The sequence below is a fragment of the Schistocerca serialis genome, chromosome 2 (assembly GCF_023864345.2).
Source record: "Schistocerca serialis cubense isolate TAMUIC-IGC-003099 chromosome 2, iqSchSeri2.2, whole genome shotgun sequence".
NCBI lineage: Eukaryota > Metazoa > Arthropoda > Insecta > Orthoptera > Acrididae > Schistocerca > Schistocerca serialis.
In genome coordinates, this window is record NC_064639.1 from 611,456,550 (window position 1) to 611,482,184 (window position 25,635).

The 25,635-nt window shown below is 39.9% G+C and overlaps 1 protein-coding gene across 2 annotated transcripts in view; it reads left to right on the plus strand.

Annotated features, from left to right (window-relative positions):
• The window catches only part of LOC126457656 (tyrosine--tRNA ligase, mitochondrial), a 122,355-nt gene that overhangs the window by 72,884 nt on the left and 23,836 nt on the right, over positions 1-25,635 (plus strand). Inside the window, exon 7 of one of the 2 annotated variants that reach the window (XM_050094146.1) lies at positions 4,019-4,207. The exons of the other annotated variant lie outside the window; for it this stretch is intronic. Within the exon in view, the coding sequence (XP_049950103.1) occupies positions 4,019-4,207 (189 nt within the window). The remainder of the gene's footprint in view (positions 1-4,018; positions 4,208-25,635) is intronic. 2 annotated transcript variants of the gene reach the window in all.

Here is a 25,635-nt window from a genome sequence, read left to right on the forward strand (position 1 = left end):
AAACTATTACACTGTTTTAGTTGTAACCGTAAACTAATGCTTTTATGTAAGTTCTTTTTGACATACCCCAGTGCACTGGTTATGAAATCAAGCTGTGCGATAAACTGCATGTGTGTATTTGTACCATTGTAATGAGCTGTGAATTTGAAATTAAAAAATATAGAATTACCTTTTCGTAAATTACTACAGTGATCTGCCTAAGATAACATTACCTCAGGATGAAAAGAGCATAAAACATTAAAAAATGTAACTGTGTCCTCATGGCGATACAGAATCCTACAGGTGTGGCACATCAAGAAGTGCCGCATGTGTCTGAGTTGGCAGCCAGCTACATACTGCCAGATAGCTGTTGGGCTAACAGAATTATACAGAGGAGTACCACCAGATGGCAGCAGTCTCATGAATAATAACACGTTTTCCAGGTTTTTATATATATATATATATAATATATATTTACATGTATCAATATATGAGAGAATACAATGTGAATCATTTAAAATGGAAAATAGTACAATGTCAGTTATCTAAAAAGTAAAATACAATAAGTAATAACATTTTGTCATTCTTTTTAGACCAAAAAATTATTTCCAATAATGCAAGTAACATTAAACATTTGTTAAAGACTGAATGAAGACTGTCAGTTGCGACACAATATAAATAGCAGTATGAGAATCGTTCACTTTAAAGGACTATGACAGACTGTCTCCTTTTACAAATTGTAGTATCGTGTATTATACTTTTCATCTCACAGTAGATGTCATATTGAAATTTCCAGTTATATATTACATACTTGTTTAATTGTAATGTATCATCAATACTCAAAACATGGAATAAAAGTGATAGCATCTTGGCTTATGAGAATAACTGATGTATACGTATAAGGACAAGCCGTAACCATAGGTCTAGATTGTGGATTTAAAGTCGACAATTACATATTTCACAGTGAGTACTCACATATACATTTTCTTATGCCATGGTAATAATATAAGGTCTGGAGCAAGGAAATAATAGGAGATAAATTTCAGTTGGTAAAATTTTGTTTATCAATAACTACGATGTCAATTGATGACTAAGTAACAACTGAACAGTGTGATTATCAAGATGTGATACTATAATAATTTACAGGGAGATACCATGACATTTGCTGGCTTTATAGGGTGATACACAGGGTAAGTATATAGGGATACACAGAATTACAAGTGAAAAGGATGGCAGGTACGGAACTACTAATGTACAATATATGTTTATATCCCAGAGTTACGACAAAACCACAAAATTATCATCAGTATTTTGGTAGACATCAGGGCATTATCCAACATAGAGTACAATTTTTTATGGACTTACCAAGAGACAGGCACTTACGACAGTGGATTTCTATAAAACAATCTGATACAGTGTCTGACGTTTTAGTGAGAAACAGTAAAGCATTATCAAGACAATGATAAAAGTATAATATTCGAAAGAGTTATATATCGTGTAATTCAGCTATCTGCTATGGAAACTAAATAAATATCATAGATAGGAAAAGTAGGCAATATGCCTTAGTCCAATAAAGTGAATGATTCTCATACTGTTATCTATACGGTGTCCCACTTGATGCCATTCATTCAGCCTTTAACAAATTTTTTTTTCCTACCTAAAAATATAGAAAAAATATTATTACTTATTCTATTTTCCATTTTAAATGACTGGCATTGTACTATTTTCCATTTTAAGTAACTCACATTGTATTCTCTCGTATGTCCACATAAAGGGTGAGTCGCATAAGACGTCACACCCCCATTATTCCGTTGGTGATTGCACGTATCGACAAGCGGTGTTTGGCGAATCATAGCTGACTATGAGGCACATACTTTTGTACGTGCACAATAATCACAATGTTTATATTGACCGAGATAATGAGGCAAGTACATGTTTTTTGAATGGGACGCTATACTTTCTGTACCATCATTCGAACACTCTGGAAAAGACGCATATAGTGATGTAACGCATGTTGCTATTGTGATTCAAACTTCGCTTAAAAGACACTGGGAAATATTGTACGATTGAAGGTCGAGGCGGTCGGAAGCAGCTGCAGACCGTAAACACATCTCGCGCGACCCGCAGGCTGAGTTGCCGTGCTCTATATGCAGCATGCACGACCTACGCTATGTAGGTAAATCCTCATCCGCCCTCTTTTAAGCAAAGTTTGAATCACAACAGCAACATGCGTTACATCACTATACGTGTCTTTTCCAGAGCGATCGAATGATGGTAAAAAAAGTATAGCGTCCCATTTAAAAAATATATACTTGCCTCATTATCTCGGTCAATATAAACGTTGTGAGTATTGTGAATGTACCAACAAATGTGCCCCATAGTCCGCTATGATTTGCCGAAAACTGCATGTCGATACGTGCAATCACCCCCGGAATAAAGGGGGTGTTACATCTTACGCGACTCAGCCAGTATATTCTTAAAAACAAAAAACAAAACTAGAAAATACATGTTGTCATTCATGAGACTGCTACCATATGGGGGTATTCTTCTGTATTATTCTGTCAGCACACTGGTATCTGGCAAGATGACACTGGCTGTCAACTCAGTCATGTGCAACACTTCTTGATGTGTCATACCTGTATGACTCTATGTTGCCTTGAGGACGCATTTATATTTTTTAATGTTTTACTTGTTGTGTACAACTTCATACACAATGGTGAGGAGAGGCAGGCTACAGAGTGGTGGGAGCTGAAATGAGTAACGAACAAGTTAAGACAGTAAACAGAAGACTTACTTAACTTGGGGTTCTCCAAGTGAACAAAGACTCTTTACAGATAATGCAGCAAGAAACAGAATCCAGCTCTCAGTGTCAACAAGAAAGAGGCTCTCCAAACTAAGGAGAAACGATGGTGTCATAGCAAAGAGGGCAAGTGTGCTGTCTGGCTGACACTGGCCATCCTATATTGTGGTAGCCAGGGGGCACTCATGGCATTGAGCCACTGGAGGCTCAGCAGGTGTCCTCCATGGGTCCACTGAATTCTGCATGACTGCTATCAACGCCAAATAGAAACTTCCAATTCCGTTGCTGACTTCAAGATGCCCTTGGGGTGGTACTGGTACGTGATAACACATAACTCTCTTTTTATCATGAGGTAATGTTATTTTAGGCATTATAGGAATTTATACACTTACTGTAATTACTTATGTAAAGGTGATTTTATATTTTTTATATCACAGTCTGTTACGATAGTACAAAAACAAATGTGCAGTTCATCGCACTGCATTATTTCATAGCCTGTGCACTGAGAGTATGTAAATAAGAACTTACATAAAATTACATAAAATGGTTAATTTACAATTACAGCTACAACAGTGTAACATTTATATTTTTGTAACCTTAGGGATCTGAAGATGGTAGCTTAGCCCTGGCAAAACTAGTAATGCACTGTACATACAGGCAATCAATGCAATAAAAACTTCATACCTGAAGTTTTCTTTACATTTAATTCATGATCACTTTCTAGCTGACAATGTCAGGTATCTAGAATAACTGTGAATCTGAAATTTGGACTATAAATACGAGAAATTAAAAAGTTTGTTTCTTCATTTCAAGCTAAGGAACGAGCTCTACAATTGAAATTTCTATAATGCAAAAACATGATGGTATTCGTTGTGTCACACAGAGAAGCTGCACCATAATTTTACAAGGCTGAGTTTTTGGAGAATAAATGGGATTTATATTCAGGCCATTATCGTATATTAACCCATTTTGCAGAATGTCAACCCATATGATCTGTTCCTCTTTCAATGTAAATTGGTCATCTGATACATTTCTCAATATGTTTTATTTTTATTTGTTTATTTTGTGGTTGCTGTACACTTCATCAGCAGTAGCTACATTGCTTTGGCTGTTCTAAACTATGCACGCTGAAGACTGTATCTTCTAATTATTTTGTGATTCCTCTCTGGATGGTCTCTGGCAGTTACGGAACAAATTTTTACGTAAATACAATGAAGCAAATGTTTATCTCTGTTGCAGAAAGTGGTCTTTCCTCGGCTTTACAGATAACTACTGCTCTCTATGACAAGGGAATGGATGCTCTTAGCAAGATGTCTGCAGAAGATATTACACAGGTTTTTAAAGAAGCAAGAATGTGTGAACTTTTGCTGAAACCAGGCATGACAATTTATCAGTTAGCATTAGAAGCTGGCTGCTTTTCTACTGAAAGTAAGTGGATGTAATTTCATATTTTAGAAAACCTTCACATTCAGAGGAGTAAACATTTTGAAATGTAGACTGAACAGATATATGCTGGCAAAGAGAATAATATTGTAGTGCATTGACAGTATTCAATCAAAAAGTGCGCCAGAGCGGAATTGAATTGCTACAAAGCCCACTGCAGGCAGCGAGAGTGTTATTGTTGCGAAGCAATCACAGCCAACAGGCGTTGCGAAGCAGAGCCAGATGGACGTGGCATAGCAACAGCTGATGCTACAGTTCCCTAGTGGAAGAACAGAAGTCTTTCCTCAATTGCCTCCACAGAAGTGTTTAGAGTACATGCCTTAAGCCCTACTCAAACTTAGTCTGGAGCGTATAAGTACTAAGCCATTCATATACTAAAATATTCTTGTCTCAGTATCACAGACTGTGCCATGAACCTTTGATTCCCGGAGCAATATCCCATAATACAGTATGACTGTTGTTCGACCAAGGGCCGGGGCAGTGTGCCCTGAGTCACGAGAGCAGCTGCCACCAGAGCAGAGAGTCGCATGCTCGCAGGAAGTAGGTCACAGTTGCTTGCGCAGTATGAGTATCATCAGCTGTGCCACACGCTGTCATCACAGTGCAGCCAGAGACACCGCTGACAACAGCATTCAAGTGATGCCATGCTCAACCCTGCTCTTTGCTCTGTAAGCAAAGCTGGACCTCTATTGTTTCGTGAGAGACAACTGGACATCTCCACCAAGCCATTCCTGATATATTACAGCTGACAACCAGAATAAAGAAGTTAATTAGACAAATCTACTGTCATACTGCCATCTCATTTCCTCTCCACAGATGATGACCCAGAGGTCACCTAACACTGGTGTCAGATCATTGACATCACCTTCTTAGAGTAATGTCTGAACCAGCAGCATACGGTACAGTGAGTCCAAAAATTTTTGATTTTATTTGGATGATGGAGAAAAGGTTGACAGGTGTGCATTTGGTAAAGTAGAGCACCATTCGATTTGTCTAGTTTTAGAGGTAATGGGATCAAGTTTGGTTAGTGCCTGTTAGAAGTGCACTGTGTTACCTTGAGGGCCACTCAGCGTCATGTACGGAATCAGTTCTAGTAAAATGTTATATATATGTAATTATGGGCATATATCTAACAGTGCCAGGGTTTGAGATGGCTCATGATTAGACATAAGAATTAAGTTAATGTATTTTGTTTTTTTGTCTTGTGAATGTTAGTTCTCAAAATAAGTGTTCTCAAGGACAACGCTTTAACAGAACTAGAGGTGCAAGGTGTGTCAGAGCCGGAAGCAGTACGCATATCGTTAAGAAAGATAGTACAACCAACAGTGGATAATACAGAACTGCGAGGGTTGGTAGAATTGCAGTCGTCACATCAGGGTGTATATTTGTCAGACACTTGTTTAACTGTTCCTTTTTCTGGCAAGGCAACTAAGAATGTGCAGGCCTGGCTGAGATGGAAGGTTGGTCTGATAAGGACTTAATGAGTGTTGCAAAATAGAGGGTAATAGGGGAAGGTAAAATTTATGTAGGGTATACAGAAACTCTTAAGGGAGCCATAACATTCAAAGAATTTAAATAATATTTAATTCATAGATAAACGAAATGAAATAGTGTCCTACACTCTAGGAACAATTAGGGGTAATAATTAAAAGAAATACGGAAACTGTGGAATAGTTCTTGGATACAATAAAGAATACAGTTGGATACAATAAAGAAAATTAATGGATGTATCTATGAATTTGGACAGGATGCTGTAGTCAATGAAATTATTTTGCACGAAGCTAAGCAGAGGGTGCTCGATGGTTTTTTAAGAGAGTTGCTTGTGGAAGAGTCAAGAGATGTACGGACAGGCGGTCCAACGGATTTGCGCACAGCAGTGTGGTTATCAATAGCTTGTGTCAAGAATAATTTGTCGACTGGAATGCAGGGTAAATGGACAGTGTTTGCAGGTAATATAAAATGTTTCAGGAGTGGACGAACAGGGCATGTAAGGAGGCAGTGTCACCAGCCTCGATGTGAAAACACCAACGGGAACCCTAGGTCCACCAGTGAACATTCCCACTAAGACTGGATGCTACGAAATCATTTGCAGAAGTGGATTGTACTATAAGAGGAATAATAGGAAAAAAGAATTGCGTGGACACCGGGGTGCATGTCAGTAGCCAGTAGTGATCTGGTGAAACATAAGCAAATAAGACCCACGACGGTACAGTTGCGTGGTGTGAGGAGTAAAGATGTCACACCGTTAGGATTGGTGGACATAGACTTTTGCCTGGATACAGTTCAATTTAAACAATGTGTAGAGATTGTGCCACATGTGAGTGAGGGCTGCGACATGATTCTAGGATTAGATTTCTTATATCATTGTGAAGACTTGGTTTGCCTGATTGTGTACCTAAGGGTACTGGGAAGTTACTTTGGGGAAGTGTTGAGGTTGTTGGTAGGAATTTTGTGTGTGGGGCAGCTGTTAGAAGAGATTGAAGTATTAGATCAGGCGGATTGCTTTGTCAAGTATGCATACAAGAAATAAAGGCTCAAAAGAAGGTATCTATTTTTATAGATAATTTTAGCACAGAGGACGTAGGTTTAATAAAGGGGTTGTTAATTGTAATATGGATATCCTGCAGCAAGAGTGGGACATGAAGGGTCTCTGCAACGGACAATCGCCGAATGCAGCTGAAATTGCATTACAAGGAAAAGTGAAGCACCTAGAGGGAAACAACAGGAAATGAATGAAAAAATTGGTTTTGTTTTTTAGGGATTTATTTTTTTCCATATTACACAGCACTGCATATCAACGAGAAATGAATCACCAATCTATGGCAAACCTTACAGAAAACCAAGGTTCTTACAGCCAATTTTGGAGGAATTTATCGATCAACAGCTGAAAGGTGGAATAACTGAAGAAAGTAATAGTGCATGGGGCAGGGTGGCAGGAAAAGTTATTGTGTCATAAAAATCAATGTATGGAACACAAAAGTATACGTTCTGTTGCGGTGACAGACATCTAAATGTGAAAACCTAAATGGATGCCTACCCTTTGCCAATCAGCACAGAAATCTTGGACCATTTAGGGCAATGCAGATTATTTTTCAACAATGGATTTGAAGAGTGGTTATTATACAAATATAAGTTTCACCCCCAGGATTGATACAAAACAGCATTTTCAACACCTTGGGCACACTACAAATACAGAAGAATGCCACTTGGATTAAAAAAATGCACCTGCAACGTTTCAGAGATTTTTTGATGGCGTACTCAGTGGTTTAAAACCACACCAATGCTTAGTTTATCTTGATGACATGGGAGTGATACAAAACTGCGTATGCAGTGATTAACTGAAATATCCCTAAGGTTAAAAGGAGAAAAGTTAACACTGAGTACAGAAAAGTGTAATTTTGTGGTGAAAGAGGTAGCATACCTAGGTCATATCATAAGTAAAGGTCGAGGTTAAGACGGACCCAAGATTGGTGAGAGCTGCACATAAATTTCCTGTACCAAATTGTCTAAAGGAGTTGCAGTCATTTGTCGGAGTCGCAAACTATTACTGCTGGTTTGTGAAAGGATTTGCAGGTATTGCCAGACTGTAGACCCATTTGTTAAAATAGGGTACTAAATTTGTGTGGTCAGAAGAGTTAGCACGCTTTTGAGGAGCTAAAAGAAGGTTTAACATCGAGCCTGATTTTCTGGATTTATTATATCATGTGATGCGTCAAACCATGCATGTGGCTTTGTGTTGTCAAAAGAGGTAGAAGTTGTGTAAGGTCTGGTATCTTACACATAAAGAAAAGTAAATTCCACAGAAAGAAATTATTCCACAATGCAGAAAGAGAAGTCAAGCCGTATTGGTACTTATAGAGTCACGTATTTCAAATATTATCAGTATGGTAAAAAGTTTGTGATAACAGACCATGTGAGGTTAAGATGGCTGTTGGGGTTAAGGCTGACACGATGTACAGTAAGACTAAGTGAATTTGATTTCGAAGTCATGTGTAAACCTGGGAAGAAGTTAAGAAATGTAGATGGCATAAGTAGAAAATTAGCAGTATTACATATTGGAGGCAATGAGCATCAGGAATGGTGAACTGCACAGAGAGCAGATGAAAATGTTGTTGTGGTCTTCAGTCCTGAGACTGGTTTGATGCAGCTCTCCATGTTAATCTATCCTGTGCAAGCTCCTTCATCTCCCAGTACCTACTGCAACCTACATCCTTCTGAATCTGCTTAGTGTATTCATCTCTTGGTCTCCCTCTACGATTTTTACCCTCCACGCTGCCCTCCAATGCTAAATTTGTGATCCCTTGATGCCTCAGGACATGTCCTACCAACCGATCCCTTCTTCTAGTCAAGTTGTGCCACAAACTTCTCTTCTCACCAATCCTATTCAATACCTCCTCATTAGTTACGTGATCTACCCACATAATCTTCAACATTCTTCTGTAGCACCACATTTCGAAAGCTTCTATTGTCTTCTTGTCCAAACTATTTATTGTCCATGTTTCACCTCCATACATGGCTACACTCCATACAAATACTTTCAGAAACGACTTCCGGACACTTAAATCTATACTCGATGTTAACAAATTTCTCTTCTTCAGAAACGCTTTCCTTGCCATTGGCAGTCTACATTTGATATCCTCTCTACTTCGACCATCATCAGTTATTTTGCTCCCCAAATAGCAAAACTCCTTTACTACTTTAAGTGTCTCATTTGATAATCTAATTCTCTCAGCTTCACTGGACTTAATTCGATTACATTCCATTATCCTCGTTTTACTTTTGTTGATGTTCATCTTATATCCTCCTTTCAAGACACTGTCCATTCCGTTCAACTGCTCTTCCAAGTCCTCTGTCTCTGACAGAATTACAATGTCATCGGCAAACCTCAAAGTTTTTACTTCTTCTCCCTGGATTTTAATACCTACTCCAAATTTTTCTTTTGTTTCCTTTACTGCTTGCTCAATATACAGATTGAGTAACATTGGGGGTAGGCTACAACCCTGTCTCACTCCCTTCCCAACCACTGCTTCCCTTTCATGCCCCTTGACTCTTTATAACTGCCACCTGGTTTCTGTACAAATTGTAAATAGCCTTTCGCTCCCTGTATTTTACCCCTACCACCTTTAGAATTTGAAAGAGAGTATTCCAGTCAACATTGTCAAAAGCTTTCTCTAAGTCTACAAATGCTAGAAATGTAGGTTTGCCCTTCCTTAATCTTTCTTCTAAGATAAGTCGTAGGGTCAGTATTGCCTCACGTGGTCCAACATTCCTGCGGAATCCAAACTGATCTTCCCCGAGGTCCGCTTCTACCAGTTTTTCCATTCGTCTGTAAATAATTCGCATTAGTATTTTGCAGCTGTGGCTTATTAAACTGATAGTTCGGTAATTTTCACATCTGTCAACACCTGCTTTCTTTGAAATTATTATATTCTTCTTGAAGTCTGTGGGTATTTCGCCTGTCTCATACATCTTGCTCACCAGATGGTAGAGTTTTGTCAGGACGGCTCTCCCAAGGCCGTCAGTAGTTCTAATGGAATTTTGTCTACTCCTGGGGCCTTGTTTCGACTCAGGTCTTTCAGTGCTCTGTCAAACTCTTCACGCAGTATCTTATCTCCCATTTCATCTTCATCTACATCCTCTTCCATTTCCATAATATTGTCCTCAAGTACATCGCCCTTGTATAAACCCTCTATATACTCCTTCCACCTTTCTGCCTTCCCTTCTTTGCTTAGAACTGGGTTGCCATCTGAGCTCTTGATATTCATACAAGTGGTTCTCTTCTCTCCAAAGGTCTCTTTAATTTTCCTGTAGGCAGTATCTATCTTACCCCTAGTGAGACAAGCCTCTACATCCTTACATTTGTCCTCTAGCCATCCCTGCTTAGCCATTTTGCACTTCCTGTCGATCTCATTTTTGAGACGTTTGTATTCCTTTTTGCCTGCTTCATTTACTGCATTTTTATATTTTCTCCTTTCATCAATTAAATTCAATATTTCTTCTGTTACCCAAGGATTTCTACTAGCCCTCGTCTTTTTACCTACTTGATCCTCTGCTGCCTTCACTACTTCATCCCTCAGAGCTACCCATTTGTCTTCTACTGTATTTCTTTCCCCCATTCCTAACTCTGTACAACCTCTGGTTTAGTCAGATTTTGTATTTATAACCCCGTTTTCACCTGACCAGAAGTCTTGTTCCTCCTGCCACCGAACTTCACTAATTCTCACTATATCTAACTTTAACCTATCCATTTCCCGTTTTAAATTTTCTAACCTACCTGCCCGATTAATGGATCTGACATTCCACGCTCCGATCCGTAGAACGCCAGTTTTCTTTCTCCTGATAACGACGTCCTCTTGAGTAGTCCCCGCCCGGAGATCCGAATGGGGGACTATTTTACGTCCGGAATATTTTATCCAAGAGGACGCCATCATCATTTAACCATACAGTAAAGCTGCATGCCCTCGGGAAAAATTACGGCTGTAGTTTCCCCTTGCTTTCAGCCGTTCGCAGTACCAGCACAGCAAGGCTGTTTTGGTTATTGTTACAAGGCCAGATCAGCCAATCATCCAGACTGTTGCCCCTGCAACTACTGAAAAGGCTGTTGCCCCTCTTCAGGAACCACACATTTGTCTGGCCTCTCAACAGATACCCCTCCGTTGTGGTTGCACCTACGGTACGGCTATCTGTATCGTTGAGGCACGCAAGCCTCCCCACCAATGGCAAGGTCCATGGTTCATGGGGGGAGGATGAAAACTGTGAGCAGTATTTCAAGCAGTCACAGTTTTGTATGCAGGATGAGTTGCTATGGAGAGAAACCAAGTTGGGACTGTGGATAGTGGTACCAGCAAGCTAAGGAATAGAGTGCTAACAGAAGCTCATGGTCACATATTAGCAGGTCATGGAGGTTACAGTTCTACCAGCACAAAAGTAGCAGAAAGGTATTGGTGGAATAATGCATAGATGATTGTAAACCATTATGTGGGGAATGACATCATTTGCTTAGAGAGTGGATTTGTGTCAAACGAGAGTATCGTTGCAGGACTTACTTGAAGCATTAGCATCAATCAAATTTCTGGGGACTGATGCTTTAGGCCCAGTCAATGAAACACCTGCAGGGAATGAGTTCAGACTCACAGTCATAGATCATTTTTCAAGATCCGTATAAATGGTCGCGATGCTAAACCAGCAGGCAGCAACAGTGGCAGAGGCACTTGTGAATAATTGGATACTGAAGTTTGGAGTGCCTGAAACAATAATATCAGATCAGGAAATGAACTTAATATCAGATAAATTCAAGGAATTGTGTAAGTTATTGGATATGAAGAAGTTAAGGACAAGTCCTCTCCATCCACAAGCCAATGGAAGAAGTGAATGCTTGGATTCTATGTTGACTTACATCGCACCAACTGGGATGTCTATTTAAAGTATGTAGTCTATGCCTACAACTAAAATAAACACCACCAGCATAATACAGGGTTATCACTTTATGAAGTAGTACCATTCAACAAATTGAAAATGAAGAAAGGGGAGACTGGAGAGTCTGTTAAGGAATTTGCCAGAGTGATTAGGAAAATTTGGAATACAGTATGGAGGGCAAATACACAAACACTGCAGAAACAGGAAGAAGGAATAGGCCATACCGCAAGAATGCCATAGTATAAGGTTGGTCACTGTGTGATAATATCAACTTCGTATATGCTGAAGGGAAAAACAAAGAAGTTTTTGAAGTCTCAGGGGCCATACCAAGTGGTAGAAACTACATTGCCAGTAAATGTCAAGATTTTGTTGCCAACGAGAATGGCAATTTTGCATGTAGGGTGGTTGAAACCTTTTCAAGGAAGTCCGTAAGTTATTCCAGGATAGGAGATGTGGACTGGAAAGGGAAAGTGAGGAGAAAGGTATCAGTAGACAAGCAAGAGGTTGTGAATGGAACGTTACGAAGGAACCCATATGGATTAAGGCATAGGAGAGGCATTTAATATTTCTTTTTTAGATTAGGTATAAATTCTGTGTAATTAGTATGAGCAGCTGCAGAGTAGCATTGAATTGTTACTGCCTGCAGGTGAGGTGCAGTGAAGGTGAGATTGTGCAGTTCATAGTGGGACTACTGAGCTTTGTCAGGGTGGAAGCGTTTGGGGCCACCACCTGGAAGGGGGGAGTCCTGTTCACCAAGCAGGAAGACATAGTGATCACCACTCATCGCTAGGTGATACAGGTGGTATTCAGCACATGGGAGATGCATAACAAGGTGAGAAGATAGGAAGAAGCGTTTGACAAATTCCTTCAGGAAACTGAAAGGTGTGGGATACTCACAGGAAGTGCTTGGGGTATGTGAGAGAGCTCATGGGAGTGTATGAGAAGTTAAGGAGTGAGGTGACATAGGTACTGAGGGTTTAGTCTACATAAGCGAAGGAAGAGGGGTGGAATCTATGCAGGAGGTTGGCTTGTATAAAAAAATATTTGGCACTGCTAATGAGGGAGACACTCGAAGGGTGAATGACATCATAGAATAGGTTGAGCAGTGGGCAAAGGGGAACAAAGCCGTGAGTGATTAGCACACTATGCAGATGTATTGAATAACACATGACTACTACAACTACTGACTGGAGAAGTCAGCCAGAGCTATAGAAGAGTCAGTTAATCAGAATATGAGAGAGCTGCAAATCGAAGCAGAACTCTTAGGTAAGGAAGTAGTAATGACAAAATGTTTGCAGTCCGTAGAAGACAGTATTTGGGAAGCACAAGGGAAAGTACCAGAACTACAGGAGGCTAGGCAGCAGGCTGTAAGAGATCAGTCAAGGGTAAACTTGCTGTCACCAGAGCTGTATTTAGAGGGTCTAAGGAAATTACAGAAGGAACCACCACTAGAGTTGCGATTGGTTTTAGAACCCGAGCACAAAAAAATTTCTGTTTTATTTCAAGGTAGCCACAGTATCAGTGAGAACTGATGGAGCAAAAGTTTACATTTCCATTTATGAGTGCTACATAGTGCATGCATATCCTGTCAAGTGGGGGATACTGAAGAAATTTGTAAAAGTAAGAACACATTGGCCATTATTAATTGCAAAAGACAGGGGAAGAAGTGTAGAAATGGAGTAAGCAAAGTTATAAAAATGCTGTCAAGGGAAATCACAGTCTGTCCGAATATGGTAATAAGAGAGGGGTAGGACTCCTGCACAGATGAACTACTAATGGGACAAAAGGAGGTAAAAGAACGCAAGAAAGAAGTGATTGACCCGGAACTGTACATTCAGCAGGTCTAGGCATGTTGGTTGTACTCTACCTTTGACAAGATGGTAGTAGCGGCTAGTTCTTTTGAGAAGGGAAGCTTACTTCAGCAGAGAAGTTAGAATTAAAGAGGACTAGTTGTTATTAAAGGAAACAGTGTGCGAGATAATGGGGCCTACTTTCCATCTGCCCGCCATGATTTCAAGGGATAACTCCCCTGAATATTTCGCAACTTCATTTACCTTAGCCAGATAGCCCATGGAAGTGCTACCTGCTGCAAATCTAACCAGCTTAAATCAAACTCTAGGGCCAGAATTAATGCAGTCCATAAATGCACTTCCGAACCAGCAGGAGAGACAAGTCTCCATGGAAACCTTAGTGCAGCATATAAATTTATATTGGAAGAATTGTTATCAGAAGGACACAACATAGACTATTGTCATACCTACCACCACAGCGGCACTTGTTCTCCTGAGTGTAATACTTGTTTCGGTACGTAGTAGATGCAGCATAAAACTGATTTCAGACCCAGCTGTCGTTTAGATTCCAGTGGATTGGATATCCCAAGCATAAAAGCAATAGAAGGAAGGTGAATGCAGTTGATGCATTTTAGCTTGTAAGTTTGGAACAGAGAGTTAGAAGTTGTTATGCAAGAAGACTAGTAATCAAATAAGTTACGTGATGTTTGAGTTAAGGGGCAGGGCAAAGTGCCCTGAAGAAATGTGTAAGGTTAAGTGATACTCTTTAGGCAACCAGTTCTTAGAATGATTCTTAAGAGCAAAAAAGAGCCAGAAGGACTGGTCATCAGGAACTCTAGTGTAAAGGATGATGTAATTTGGTCGTGTTAGAAAGGAAGATGATGTAGCATATCAACCATATTTGGTCAAAAAGTATGCCAGAGCAGAATTATGCTGCAACAGAGCCAGCACAGGCAGGCAATAGTTTTATGCGTTGCCAAGCAAAACATGGCCAACAGGCTTTGCAAGCAGAGTGAGCTGGGCTCCATATAGCAACAGCCAACACTGCAATATGCTAGTGGAAGTACAGATGCCTTTCCTCATTTGCCACCACAGAAGTGTCTGGAGTACATGTCTTTAAGCCCTAAACTAATACAGTCTGGAGTGTATAAATACTCAGGCATTTGTTTACTAAAATAATTACATCTCATATCACAGCCTGCACCACATGCCTGCGACACTTGGAGCAACATCCTGAAATGCAGGACGGGGTCCACTGTTCAACCACAGGATGGTGAGGTGTGCCCAGATTCATGAGAGCAGCAGGGCAGAGAGCAGCTCACTCACTGGAAGGAGATCACGCCAGTCTCCACAGTTCTGTCAACTGCACTGGTGTCCTGTCATTATGTTCGCAGCTAGAGACATCACTGACAGTGACATTCAAGTTACATCACCCTCGTCCCCCTCTTTGCTCTGCCAGAAATGTGGGACGTCTATTATTTCGCATGAAAGGCAACTGAATGCCTCTACCAAGCTGTTCCTGATGTACTACAACTCAGGGCTGGAATAAATAAGTTAATTAAACAAATCTTCTGTCATCCTGACATCTCATTTTGCTCTCCATGGGTAAAATCCATGTGTCATTTAACAATATAGAAGACTTTGAGTGATTATGTCTAATGCTGATGTGACATAGCAAATAAATAAAGAATGTGAGTTAGGATATTTACTGTTCCAAATGCAGTATTCACATGCTGAGCATTTGATGAAGCATAAACTGGGGAAAAAGAGGAGGTAATAATAGTTTTAATGAAATAAAATATGGAGTATGAGCTGCTTGTACATCTGTAGAATACAACACTCTCTGATGTAGGGTTTTGTGCAAGTAAAGCTTTCACTAACCTGAAATTGACATAGGCTATTCAGATTTGGGCAGGGTGGGCCTCAGCATTTTATTTCCAATATTAAATCTCATTTCCAAACTTCTTGGTACTGTACTCCCTTTGTCTTTTTTATTTGGATCATAGTGGATGTATTACATCAGATTATGTAGTTGGTACATCCTGCACATACCAGCCCCAGAAAATGATTGTTTGGAGCTTGATTTTTTTCTGTAGAATTAACTCACATGGGCAACCTTTCTGCTTATTTTGGCTTGTAAATATCGGGCAAGGCTTATGTTTCATATATTACAGATTGGATCTTTTATTGTAAAAATTACCAAAAAATTAATTCAATCAACTGCTATTATTATTAGTTATTATTATTATTATTGCTATTATCTTCTTGGATATGTGGTCCATTCACATTGATGAGCCAAAACATTATCACCACTGCCAACTGCAATGTCAGATGCCACCTGGTGGTGCTGCAGTCACATGACACGGTAAATATATGTAAGCAGAGTAGACACAGACAAGGGATCATCCTGATGAAGGTATGGGCTGCAAATGAAATCTACTGAGATAAGGGACTTTGAAAAAGGGCAGATTATTATTACTCAGAGCGTGTGAACGAGTTTCTCGAAAACGGTGAAGATGGTCGAATGTTCATGTGCTACTGTTGTGAGCATGTACAGAAAGAAGTAGAAGGACAGTGAAACTAACACTAGGTGCTTAATTAGGGCCAGCCACAACATGCAAAACTTCATGTATGCAGCGTGTGTGGGCATGCCGAGGCCCAGCCTGTCACTCAGGTTTGCTCGCTCCTTCTCGGAAGTACTGGAACAGCACAATATTTCATTTAGCATTGTGATGCAACATTTCTCGGTGGGCACAACTCTCTTAGTTTGGCAGAATCATGGTGTCATTGCTGTTTATCCTCCACTGTTTGTTCATGGTCTGAAGCACATTCACAGGTCCAGTGGCTGTTTGCACAAAAAGAGGCAGTTTAGTACTCTATCATCACAGTCCTTTAAAATGAATGTGAATAACAAGAGAGGGATGAGAAATCTTAATTCGCATAAGCAAGGAATGCTGCTTATATGCTATGAAACACTGTTACAGTACCATGCAGTGAGAATTTAAATATGAAAGAGCAAAAAATTACGACAATCGACAGACGTGATTCATTGTTCTGTACATCAAGAAGTACTCTATGGTAAATTTGCAGGCATGGCACACTTGATGAAACTGATGGTATGAATGATAAATTTGCTGGAGTCGCACCTATTATTCCATTGTCAGTTGCAACAGTTTTCAGTGGAAATAAATGAAGACAATGGGTACTTCATATATTACTTCATAGTACATTGACTAAGTCAAGGGGGATGCCTGGAATGATTTTTCAGTTAAAACTTGCTGTTGTTGAATTTATGAAGGAAAGACGAATTCAGGAATGAAAATTAAAACAGCTGGAATTGATCGTAGACTTCGCATTTTAAGTGACTTGATGGCACACTGCTAACAGTAAGACTTTCCGAGGTGAGACTCAACTTATTTCTAATATGATAGGGATGTATTTAAAAAGAAAATCGCATTGTAGAAGGGACATATCTGACAAAGACAGTCCAGTTCACTAGGCTTACTGGTATCAAAGAAAGCATGGGGTCTGAACAATTTACTGTGGCCTTGCAAAAATTAAAAGGATAGTTTTATAAAGATTTTGAAGACACTCAGTCCTACATCTCTTTTCGAGCTGTTTTGAAGATCATTTGCTGTATCAGTTGAAAGCGTCCTGTGCCGTGTGCTCATATAACTGACAGACCTGCAAGGTAATTCCAGTTTACTGTGCAGGACTCTACAATTCTTTCCTCAGGTAGATTTTCCAAGTATCCCTAATGAGGTTGCAAAAGTCCTCCAATATTTCGATTGACATATTAGCGTGAAATACCTGTTTTCAATTATGAAACTAAATAAGTCATGATTACGTGGCAACTTGAATGTGAAACTCTGTGAAATTGTGTGCATCTGTCGATATGCTGACAGTTTGTATCAGGTAAAAATTGTATTATGTCTTCAATGTGCCAAAAATAATTAATTAATACTGAAAACTTGTTTTGTTTGTGATCTATCTTGTTAAGACAAGTGAAATATAAAATCAGGTTGCATGCAGAGCAACTGCACTGCCATTTGAATGTTGCACATTCACTGTTCTTCCCTCTTCCTCCTCCTTGGGCCCAGACAGTGTGACGTGGCAGTGGGAGAATGTGAATCATGGCTGAGCACTTTGGCGCTCGGGCCCAGGCATGGCCCCATGAGCCGAAATCTGGCCACCCCTTGGATGGACATCCATGACTCTTCAGAGTATGGGATTAGGAGGCATGTCTGTTCTGTAAAGTAGGATACATGGTGATCTGTGGCATCTCTGCCAAAAGAGCATAACACTGGTGTACGCATAAGTGTTTTGGAGCACACTGTTCATCATACATTGTTAAACATGGTGTGCCGCAACAGACACCCTTACATGTTCACATGCTGATGCAAGAAGATTGTCATTTATGATTGTACTGGGCAGCGGACCATCGGGATTCGATGGTCGATCAATGGAAATGTGTTTGCTCTTCGGGTGAATCACATTTTTGCTACAGTATGTCGATGGTCGTATCCAACGCTGTCATCAAGGTGAATGGTGGCTCGAAACGTGCAGTGTGCCACAGACAGGCTAGTGGAATTAGTATTATGCTATGGGAGACATATTCCTGCACTTGCATGGGGTCTGTGGTAGTGATCAAAGACGTGCTGACAGCTGTGAAACACCTGCATCCCTTCACACTTGGTGTCTCTCCCGGCGGTGATGTCATTTTTCAGCATTATAGTTATTTGTGTTTTGGAGCCATAAACATGCTACAGTGGTTTGAGGAGTATTATAATGAACTCACATTGATGTCTCAGCAATCAAATTTGCCTGATGTAAATCCTATGGAACCCACCTGGGCATATGCAAATCAGTGGCCCATTATTTATGTGAATTACATGACCTGTGTGTAGACATATAATGTCATCCATAAAGTTACCAACGAACTGTCAGATCCCTGATATGCAGAATCTGTGATATATTTTGTTTCAAAGACAGATGAACAAGCTGTTAAGCAATGGTCAAAATGTTTTGGGTCATCAGTGTTTGCAGCTAAATGAAAGGCTGTTTGTTTTTATACCTTACACATTTCACTTCCTTTTATTTATGAAACCACCTCAGGGGACTGTCAGACATGTTTGGTTTTACGTATTACAGGTCACTAATGCTTCACAAATAAAAGAAAGCTAAAAACAACCAGTCTTCCATTTACTGATGCTTCATAAATAAAAGGAAGCAAAAAACATACAGTCTGCCATGATGATTGTAATAACAACAAAAACAATAATAATAATAATAATAATAATAATAATAATAAGAAGAAGAAGAAGAAGAAGAAGAAAAATACCAAAGCTACTAATTAATAACAGAAAACGTAAAAATGACATATATAAGGTTTATTTTCTTTCTATTGTGCTTCAGTGACACACTGTCAGGAACAGGAACATTGTATGAAATGTAATAATCATAAGGTGGACATCGTGAAGGTAACATCAAATGACAAATATTCTGAGTGAAAAATAGTTATGCAATCATGTCCAAGTCACTTGATAACTGCTTCCATTAATCACCATTTCTTTAAGTCTAAACACAATGGTAAAGTTGTTATAGCTGTAATGTGTCATACATTTGTTTACAACTTTGTGAAGTCAAATGATATCATTTGACTTCACTTTTTTTTTTTTTTAAATTCTCCCACAAGTCCAACCCCTTGTCCAAGTTGTGGGAGATGGGCAACGGCATGAAATAGGGGATTGCCTGTGCCTGTAGGAGTGAGGTACAGTGGGGACTGTTCATGCCCCGGGACTGCTGCGGTAGCTGTGAAGGTCCTACAGGAACCTTGAAAAATGAGGGCTGACGGGGCTCTGGTGAAGCTACGATAGGCCCAGCAAGCCAGTAGTGGATTATGATTTCTGCTTTCAAAAATAGAACAGGCCTCGGAAAGGGCGGATTTAATTGACGGTGAACTGGCTTTAAATGAGGACTAAGATTTGGAACATTATATATACAAACATTGACTGGAATGGCGGAGGAGATGGTAGACATGATGGAAAGAAGGAAGTTAGACCTATTGCAGTTAGCTGAAATGAGATGGAAAGGAGAAGGAAGGAGAGCACTGAGGAAAGGCTACTGACTGTAATGGAGTGGAAATGAGGAGGGAAGGAGAAATGGAATGGGAATAGTAGTAAGAGATGGATTAAAAGAGGAAGTGAAAAGAATACATGATACTATCATGAAGACCAGAATATCACTCAAGGGGATGACCATAGAGGAAACGCAAGTGTATGCGCCGCAGGTGGGTTGCACTTCTGAGGAGAAGCAAGAGTTTGAAGAGGAAATGCAGAAGCAGATGGGAAAGAAGAATGTGATAGTAATGGAGGATTTAAACAAGGCTGCGAAAGTGTGCTTGGACCAGAGGGTTAGGACTGCCGAAGGTTCAAAATAGGTGTTATATGGAATGATTAAAAGTAAGAGGAAGAACAGTACGACAGATTATGCCAGAATGGTGAAAAAAAGTGGCCAGGATGTAGAGAATAAGGAGGAACTCAAGAATATGTGGAAGGATTATCCTGAAGAATTCCTGAACCCAAATGGAGACCTGGATGAGGAGGAACAGCAAATAGAAAAAGACCTTTCATGGAGAGAAGTGGAAGAGGCATTGGGTAAGATGAAGGGAGGGAAGTCACCAGGTCTGGGTGAGCTAAGTGTAGAGATGGTGAGAGCAGCAGGAGAGGTCGGGATGCAATGGATATATCAAGTACTGAAAATTGTGTGGAGAAAGAAGATGATCCCAGGAGACTGGAAGAAGGGAATACTTGTCCCGATCTTTAAGAAGGGAAATAGAAAAGAGTGCAAGAACTATCGGGGGATAACACTGATGAGTCATTGTGCAAAGATTTTTAAAAAAATTTGTAAGCATGAATTTGACGATGAGAGAAGAGCAACATGGCTTCAGAACAGGAAGGTACAAGGTGGATCTAATTTTTGGTGTAAAATAACTGCAGGAACAGCATTATGAATATGGAATAGATCTACTAATGACTTTCCTGGACACTGAAAAAGCATATGATAGTGTACGTAGAAGCAAAGTGTGGAAAGCCCTGGAAAACAGAGGAATAGCAAAACAGATTTGGAGGAAAGGGAAATGTACAATGAAAATGTGAGCTGTGTGGAAGTAGGAGGAGAGAGATCAGCTTGGATTGAACAGAGGAATGGCTTGAGGCAGGGAAGTGCACGTTCACCATTACTCTTCATTGTAGTGATGGATGATAATGAGTAAAGTAGCACAAATAATGAAGGAAAGGTGAAAGCAATGGTGTTTGCAGATGATCTGATGATTTGGGGGAATGAAGAGGAGGAAGTACAAGAACAGTTGGACATATGAGAACAAACAGTACAATAATATGGGATGAAATTTAGTGTAAGTAAGAGTGAGATGATTATCACAGCAAGAACGAAGGAGAGATGAACAACTGGAATAACAATTGGTGGGGAAAGATTGAGGAGAGTGGAGAGTTTCAAGTACCTAGGAAGTCTGATACAGGAAGATGGAAAAATGACAGAGAAATAAATGATCGGGGCAGAAAAGCAGAAGCATTTCGGAAGCGCATCAGAAGCCTAATATGGGGCAAGGATGTACCCCAAATCAGTAAAAAGGTTCTATGCTGATCATATTACGTCCTGAGCCTCCTGACATATGCATCTGAAACCCGGGTTATGAAAGGAAGAGATAAAAGCAAAGTACAAGTTAGTGAGATGATATTCTTGAGGAACAGTATTGGAGTGACAAAAGATAGACAGGTTAAGAAATGAGAGGATCAGAGAGTTAATAAAGGTGGAACCATTACAAGAGGAGATAGAGAAATCAAGGCTGAGATGGTGTGGGCATAAGCGAATGGAGGAGAAGAGGATACCCTGGAGGATACACGAGATGAAACTGGAAGGAAAGAGACCAAGAGGAAGACCGAGAGACAGATGGCTGAAAGGAGTGGGGGAATGCATCCATACAAAAGGAGAAGACCGGACCAAGGTGAAGACAGAGAGATGGGGGCAAGACAGAAGACGATGGAGAGGCTTATGTTCCAAACAGACCCGGCCAGAGGCTGGAAACTGTCCAAGATGATAATCTTTTAAATTCTGATTATTGAACACTTACAAAAATAGTCTAAGACTAAAGACTAGTGGAAAACCATGTTTTTGACCACTACTTAGGCATTGCGAGACTGAGGTGGCAATGAGTCAGACACATTCTCAGCAAAACCCTTTAGTTGTGTTGAATGGTACAGAAGACTATGTTACTAATGCGTATGCACAACTAACTAGAATGCCTAATGAGATCAAATTCATCAGTGAGACAGGAGTAGGTAACTTTACCAACTTTTTAGATATAACAATAAAGACGAGACCACAAAAAAGCATGCTTTCACAGATTGTTATGGATAATGATAAATTTTCAGCTGCATGAAAACAAAATTAATGAAGAAATGTCAATCCTAGAGAACTAGTAAAAGTATATGATTTTGATCCGAAAATGATTAAGGAAATGTTCAAGCAAAAGTTGAAACTCGCATAGCACTCAGCCACCCACCAACGACATAAGTAAGCAAAAGACTAATTTCATATATATCTCGTTTTATGGTAATATTTCAGACAAAATAGCCAGAACTTTTAAACATGTGGAAATCAAAGTTATATTGCACACAGAAAACAATTTTAAAAATACACCCCTAAAACACACCCAAGATAAAAATAAATAAATAAATAATTCCTTTGCACATTCAAAATGTCAAAACGTCAAGTGCAGTTTCATTTTGTAAACCAATACGAATGGAGGTACAGATTGTGAGGATGCTGCCATTTAGGTATCTGACAATTTACCTTCACACCATTGTCTTCGCTATTTTGTATTGGTAATGTAGTGTGCTTTTCAGTACAGATAATCACTACAAAATGTCTTCAGAAGCAAAACTGTTTGTGAAAATGTAGAAGGGTTAAACAAATAACAGCCTAATTAGAAAAAAATGTCACATTCATTCAATAAGTATTTGGCTGTGGTATCCTCCCCTATGAAGAGACAGACCAACATTGGCAGCCATTGGCATTCTTCATCCAGAAACTATCTGTGTCACAACAGAGCTGGTCACACAAGTTGCATGTGACGTAAACTCTGATTATTGAAAACTTATAAAGGTAGTCTAAGACATAAGACTAGTGAAAAACCGTGTTTTTGACCACTACATAGGCACTGCAAGGCTGAAGTAGCAATGAGTTGGATATGTTATCAGCAGGATTACAGCATTTGGTTCCCTAGAATTGTTCATTGGAGACAATGGGACCACAAAAGCAGTATTGGAAAACCCTAAAAGAGATGGCATGATGATATGAAGCTGATGGCTGGAACACACTGGTTTTAGATGGCTCTTTGAAATTAAAACAACGGAAACATTAAGGAGGAGTTCTGTACCCAACACTAGATTGAGATAGGCCAAAGAAGAAGAAGAGACATGTAGTGTTAATAGTATGTGAAAGGTAGTATGGGATACGGTCAAGAGAGAGAAAACTATTTCACCCAGGAGACCGAAGGCGAGTAGGGAGAACAAAGGACTTGTAATGCCAGTTTCCAACTGTGGAGTTCTGAGAAACTGGTGTCTGGAGAATTTAGAACTCCGCAGGTGGGAATTGATGTTGCAACATGTCCTTGGTTCTCTCCACCCACCTTGCCTTAACTTACATTAATTTCTTCGGTCTCAGCATTTTTTCGCAGTAACTATTCCTTTCTTCATTCTCTTTTAGTTTCCTATGATGTTATTTTCTGACCTTTCCTTCTCATCCCATCCAGTAAGACCCCCCTGACTTGGAATTCTGGGCAACATTTCCAAACTCAGCCCATTTGCTAAATCTAGGCAGTCCTTTTCCTTCATCCCTTTTCCTTCCCCTTTATCCCTTCTGCCAGATAAAACATTTACTTTACCTTTTTATATGTTTTCTCACTTGGTGAGTAGATTTTTTATCTGTCCAATTACCTTATATTTCCAAACACTAACTTAGTGAGCCATGGGCATTTATGCCATGTAGACAATACTACCATACACGTGACCACTGATGATTCTCCATATCTAAAACTTTTTAGACTTTTTCTGAAGGTCACTCAGCAGGTACCTGCACTAGTGGCTGTGTGACACTTGACAGTGCACCATATTCTAACAGTGCCAGGACCACCAATTCACACTTGACCTTACCAGTTTCCACACGATACATTGAAGTTAGCTGAGTGGGAATGATCAATTTGTGCTCACCAAAAGGGTCTGTCGTGTGTCGAACAGAGACTGTGCCTCACCTCTTGTTCCATAGAAGACCAACAGATGGCACCCTTGCAGTGATTACTGGCAATTTATTGCCAGAACATTTCCCAATTATTTCCCTGAGCTGCACGTTGAAGATTTCTCATTCAATATCCACAGCAAACAAGTTTTCTAAACAATAAATTTGGTATGTGCTTTCTACCAATTACAGATTTTGCCCCAGAAGACATACCTAAGACCAACATACATACTCCATTCAGCCTAATTTGAGTTCATTAGGCTGCCTTTTGGTTTATGCAAAGCAGTGCAAAACTTTCAGCCTTTTATGGACAAAGTCACACGTGATGTCATCTTCTATTATGTCTATATTGATGATGTTTTGTTGATGTCCAGCTGTGAAATGGAACATCTGGGTCACTTAATGGCAAATTTTCATTTATCTCTGTTCACATGGTTTAGAAATCAGTCTGTCGGGTGTATGACTGGAGTACAAGAAGTTCGGTTCCTGGATAACATTATTAATGCCCAAATTGGGCCACCGCGGAGAGAACTGAAATCGTAAACAACTTCCCACAGCTGAGGACATTCCACAGACTATGAGGGTTTCTTAGCCTTGTTAACTGCTTTGTTTACAACCAAGCGCTTCTCGCTATTCTGCTGAATGACTTCATACGAAGTTTTCCAAACCCAAGTGACAAATTGCAGTGGACTATCAAAGCAGAAACTGCCTTTAACAATGTCAGGACTGCTATTGCTGAGGCCACACTCTTATCACACACTGCTCTGAAGCATCTCTCACTTTTTAATAGTTGATTATTTGCAACTGCAGTAGATGCTGCACTTCAACAACAGGTAGATCATCTGAATGAATGCAGCATTTTTTCTACTTAGGTTATTGTCTATTTAATCTTTCTTTTCACAATGAGTTTTCACTTCTGAAGCAATTTTCCAGTGATAATCTGTATGGAAAAGCACACTGTGTTATCAATACGAAATAAGAACACAATGGTGTGAATTACCAGAAAAATTGTTACCTTTAAATTTTCCAAATGTCTAAAATAGCAGTGCCTTCATAATCTGTCTCTCCATTTGTACTGGTTTACGATCTGCAACTGTACTTGTTGTTTTGACAATTCTGACATGACACAATGAACAAATTTAATACACAGATCAAAGAAGCCCTTAAAAATTTCAATTTGCTCTTCAAAGAAAAAGAAGTAGGAGAATACATGATAATGAACCCCACAGCCCCAAGACTACATGCACAACCAAACACTCATAAGCAACATGTGCCCATCGCTCCTGTTGTTAATAGTATTGATAGACTACCACCATACACTTTATTCAGAAACCTTAATTATTTACTCAACAAATTCTGTACATTTGGGAACACACAAAAAATGCACAAGAATAATGTGACCAAATTAAAAATGTTAGTATTTCTAACAAGAGTAAATTGTCTTCTTTCGATATTACAAACCCTTATATAAATAGTCCCATAAAAGGAACTCTGGTGTCAGAAGGCACAGAAGCTAAATGCATGCCAGAGTGTATGGACCTGGATACTCATTAGAGTTCTCTGTGCACGGGCGCGAACCTGTGCCACAAGCCTCGCCGTGTGAGTGCGCCACTCTCCACACCTCGTGAAACCCGCAGCCAATCACGTTTCTTGTGGTCAGCTATTTAGGCATCCATGCAGCGTTACCCCAGCAGTCTGGTACTTGCCAAAGTTCACGAGTGCATCTCGGCCATGCTGCATTCCAGGTCAGTGTGTTGAGATACCTACGGTCGTTGTTTGAAATGTTCCTGAGTTGTTGTCGTCTCGCGTGTTTATCCCCTCACTTCTTGCTTGCTTGCCTCATGTTGTGTCCTGGTTGGTCATAGTGTCTGCCATCCTCTGCTTGGAAGGCTG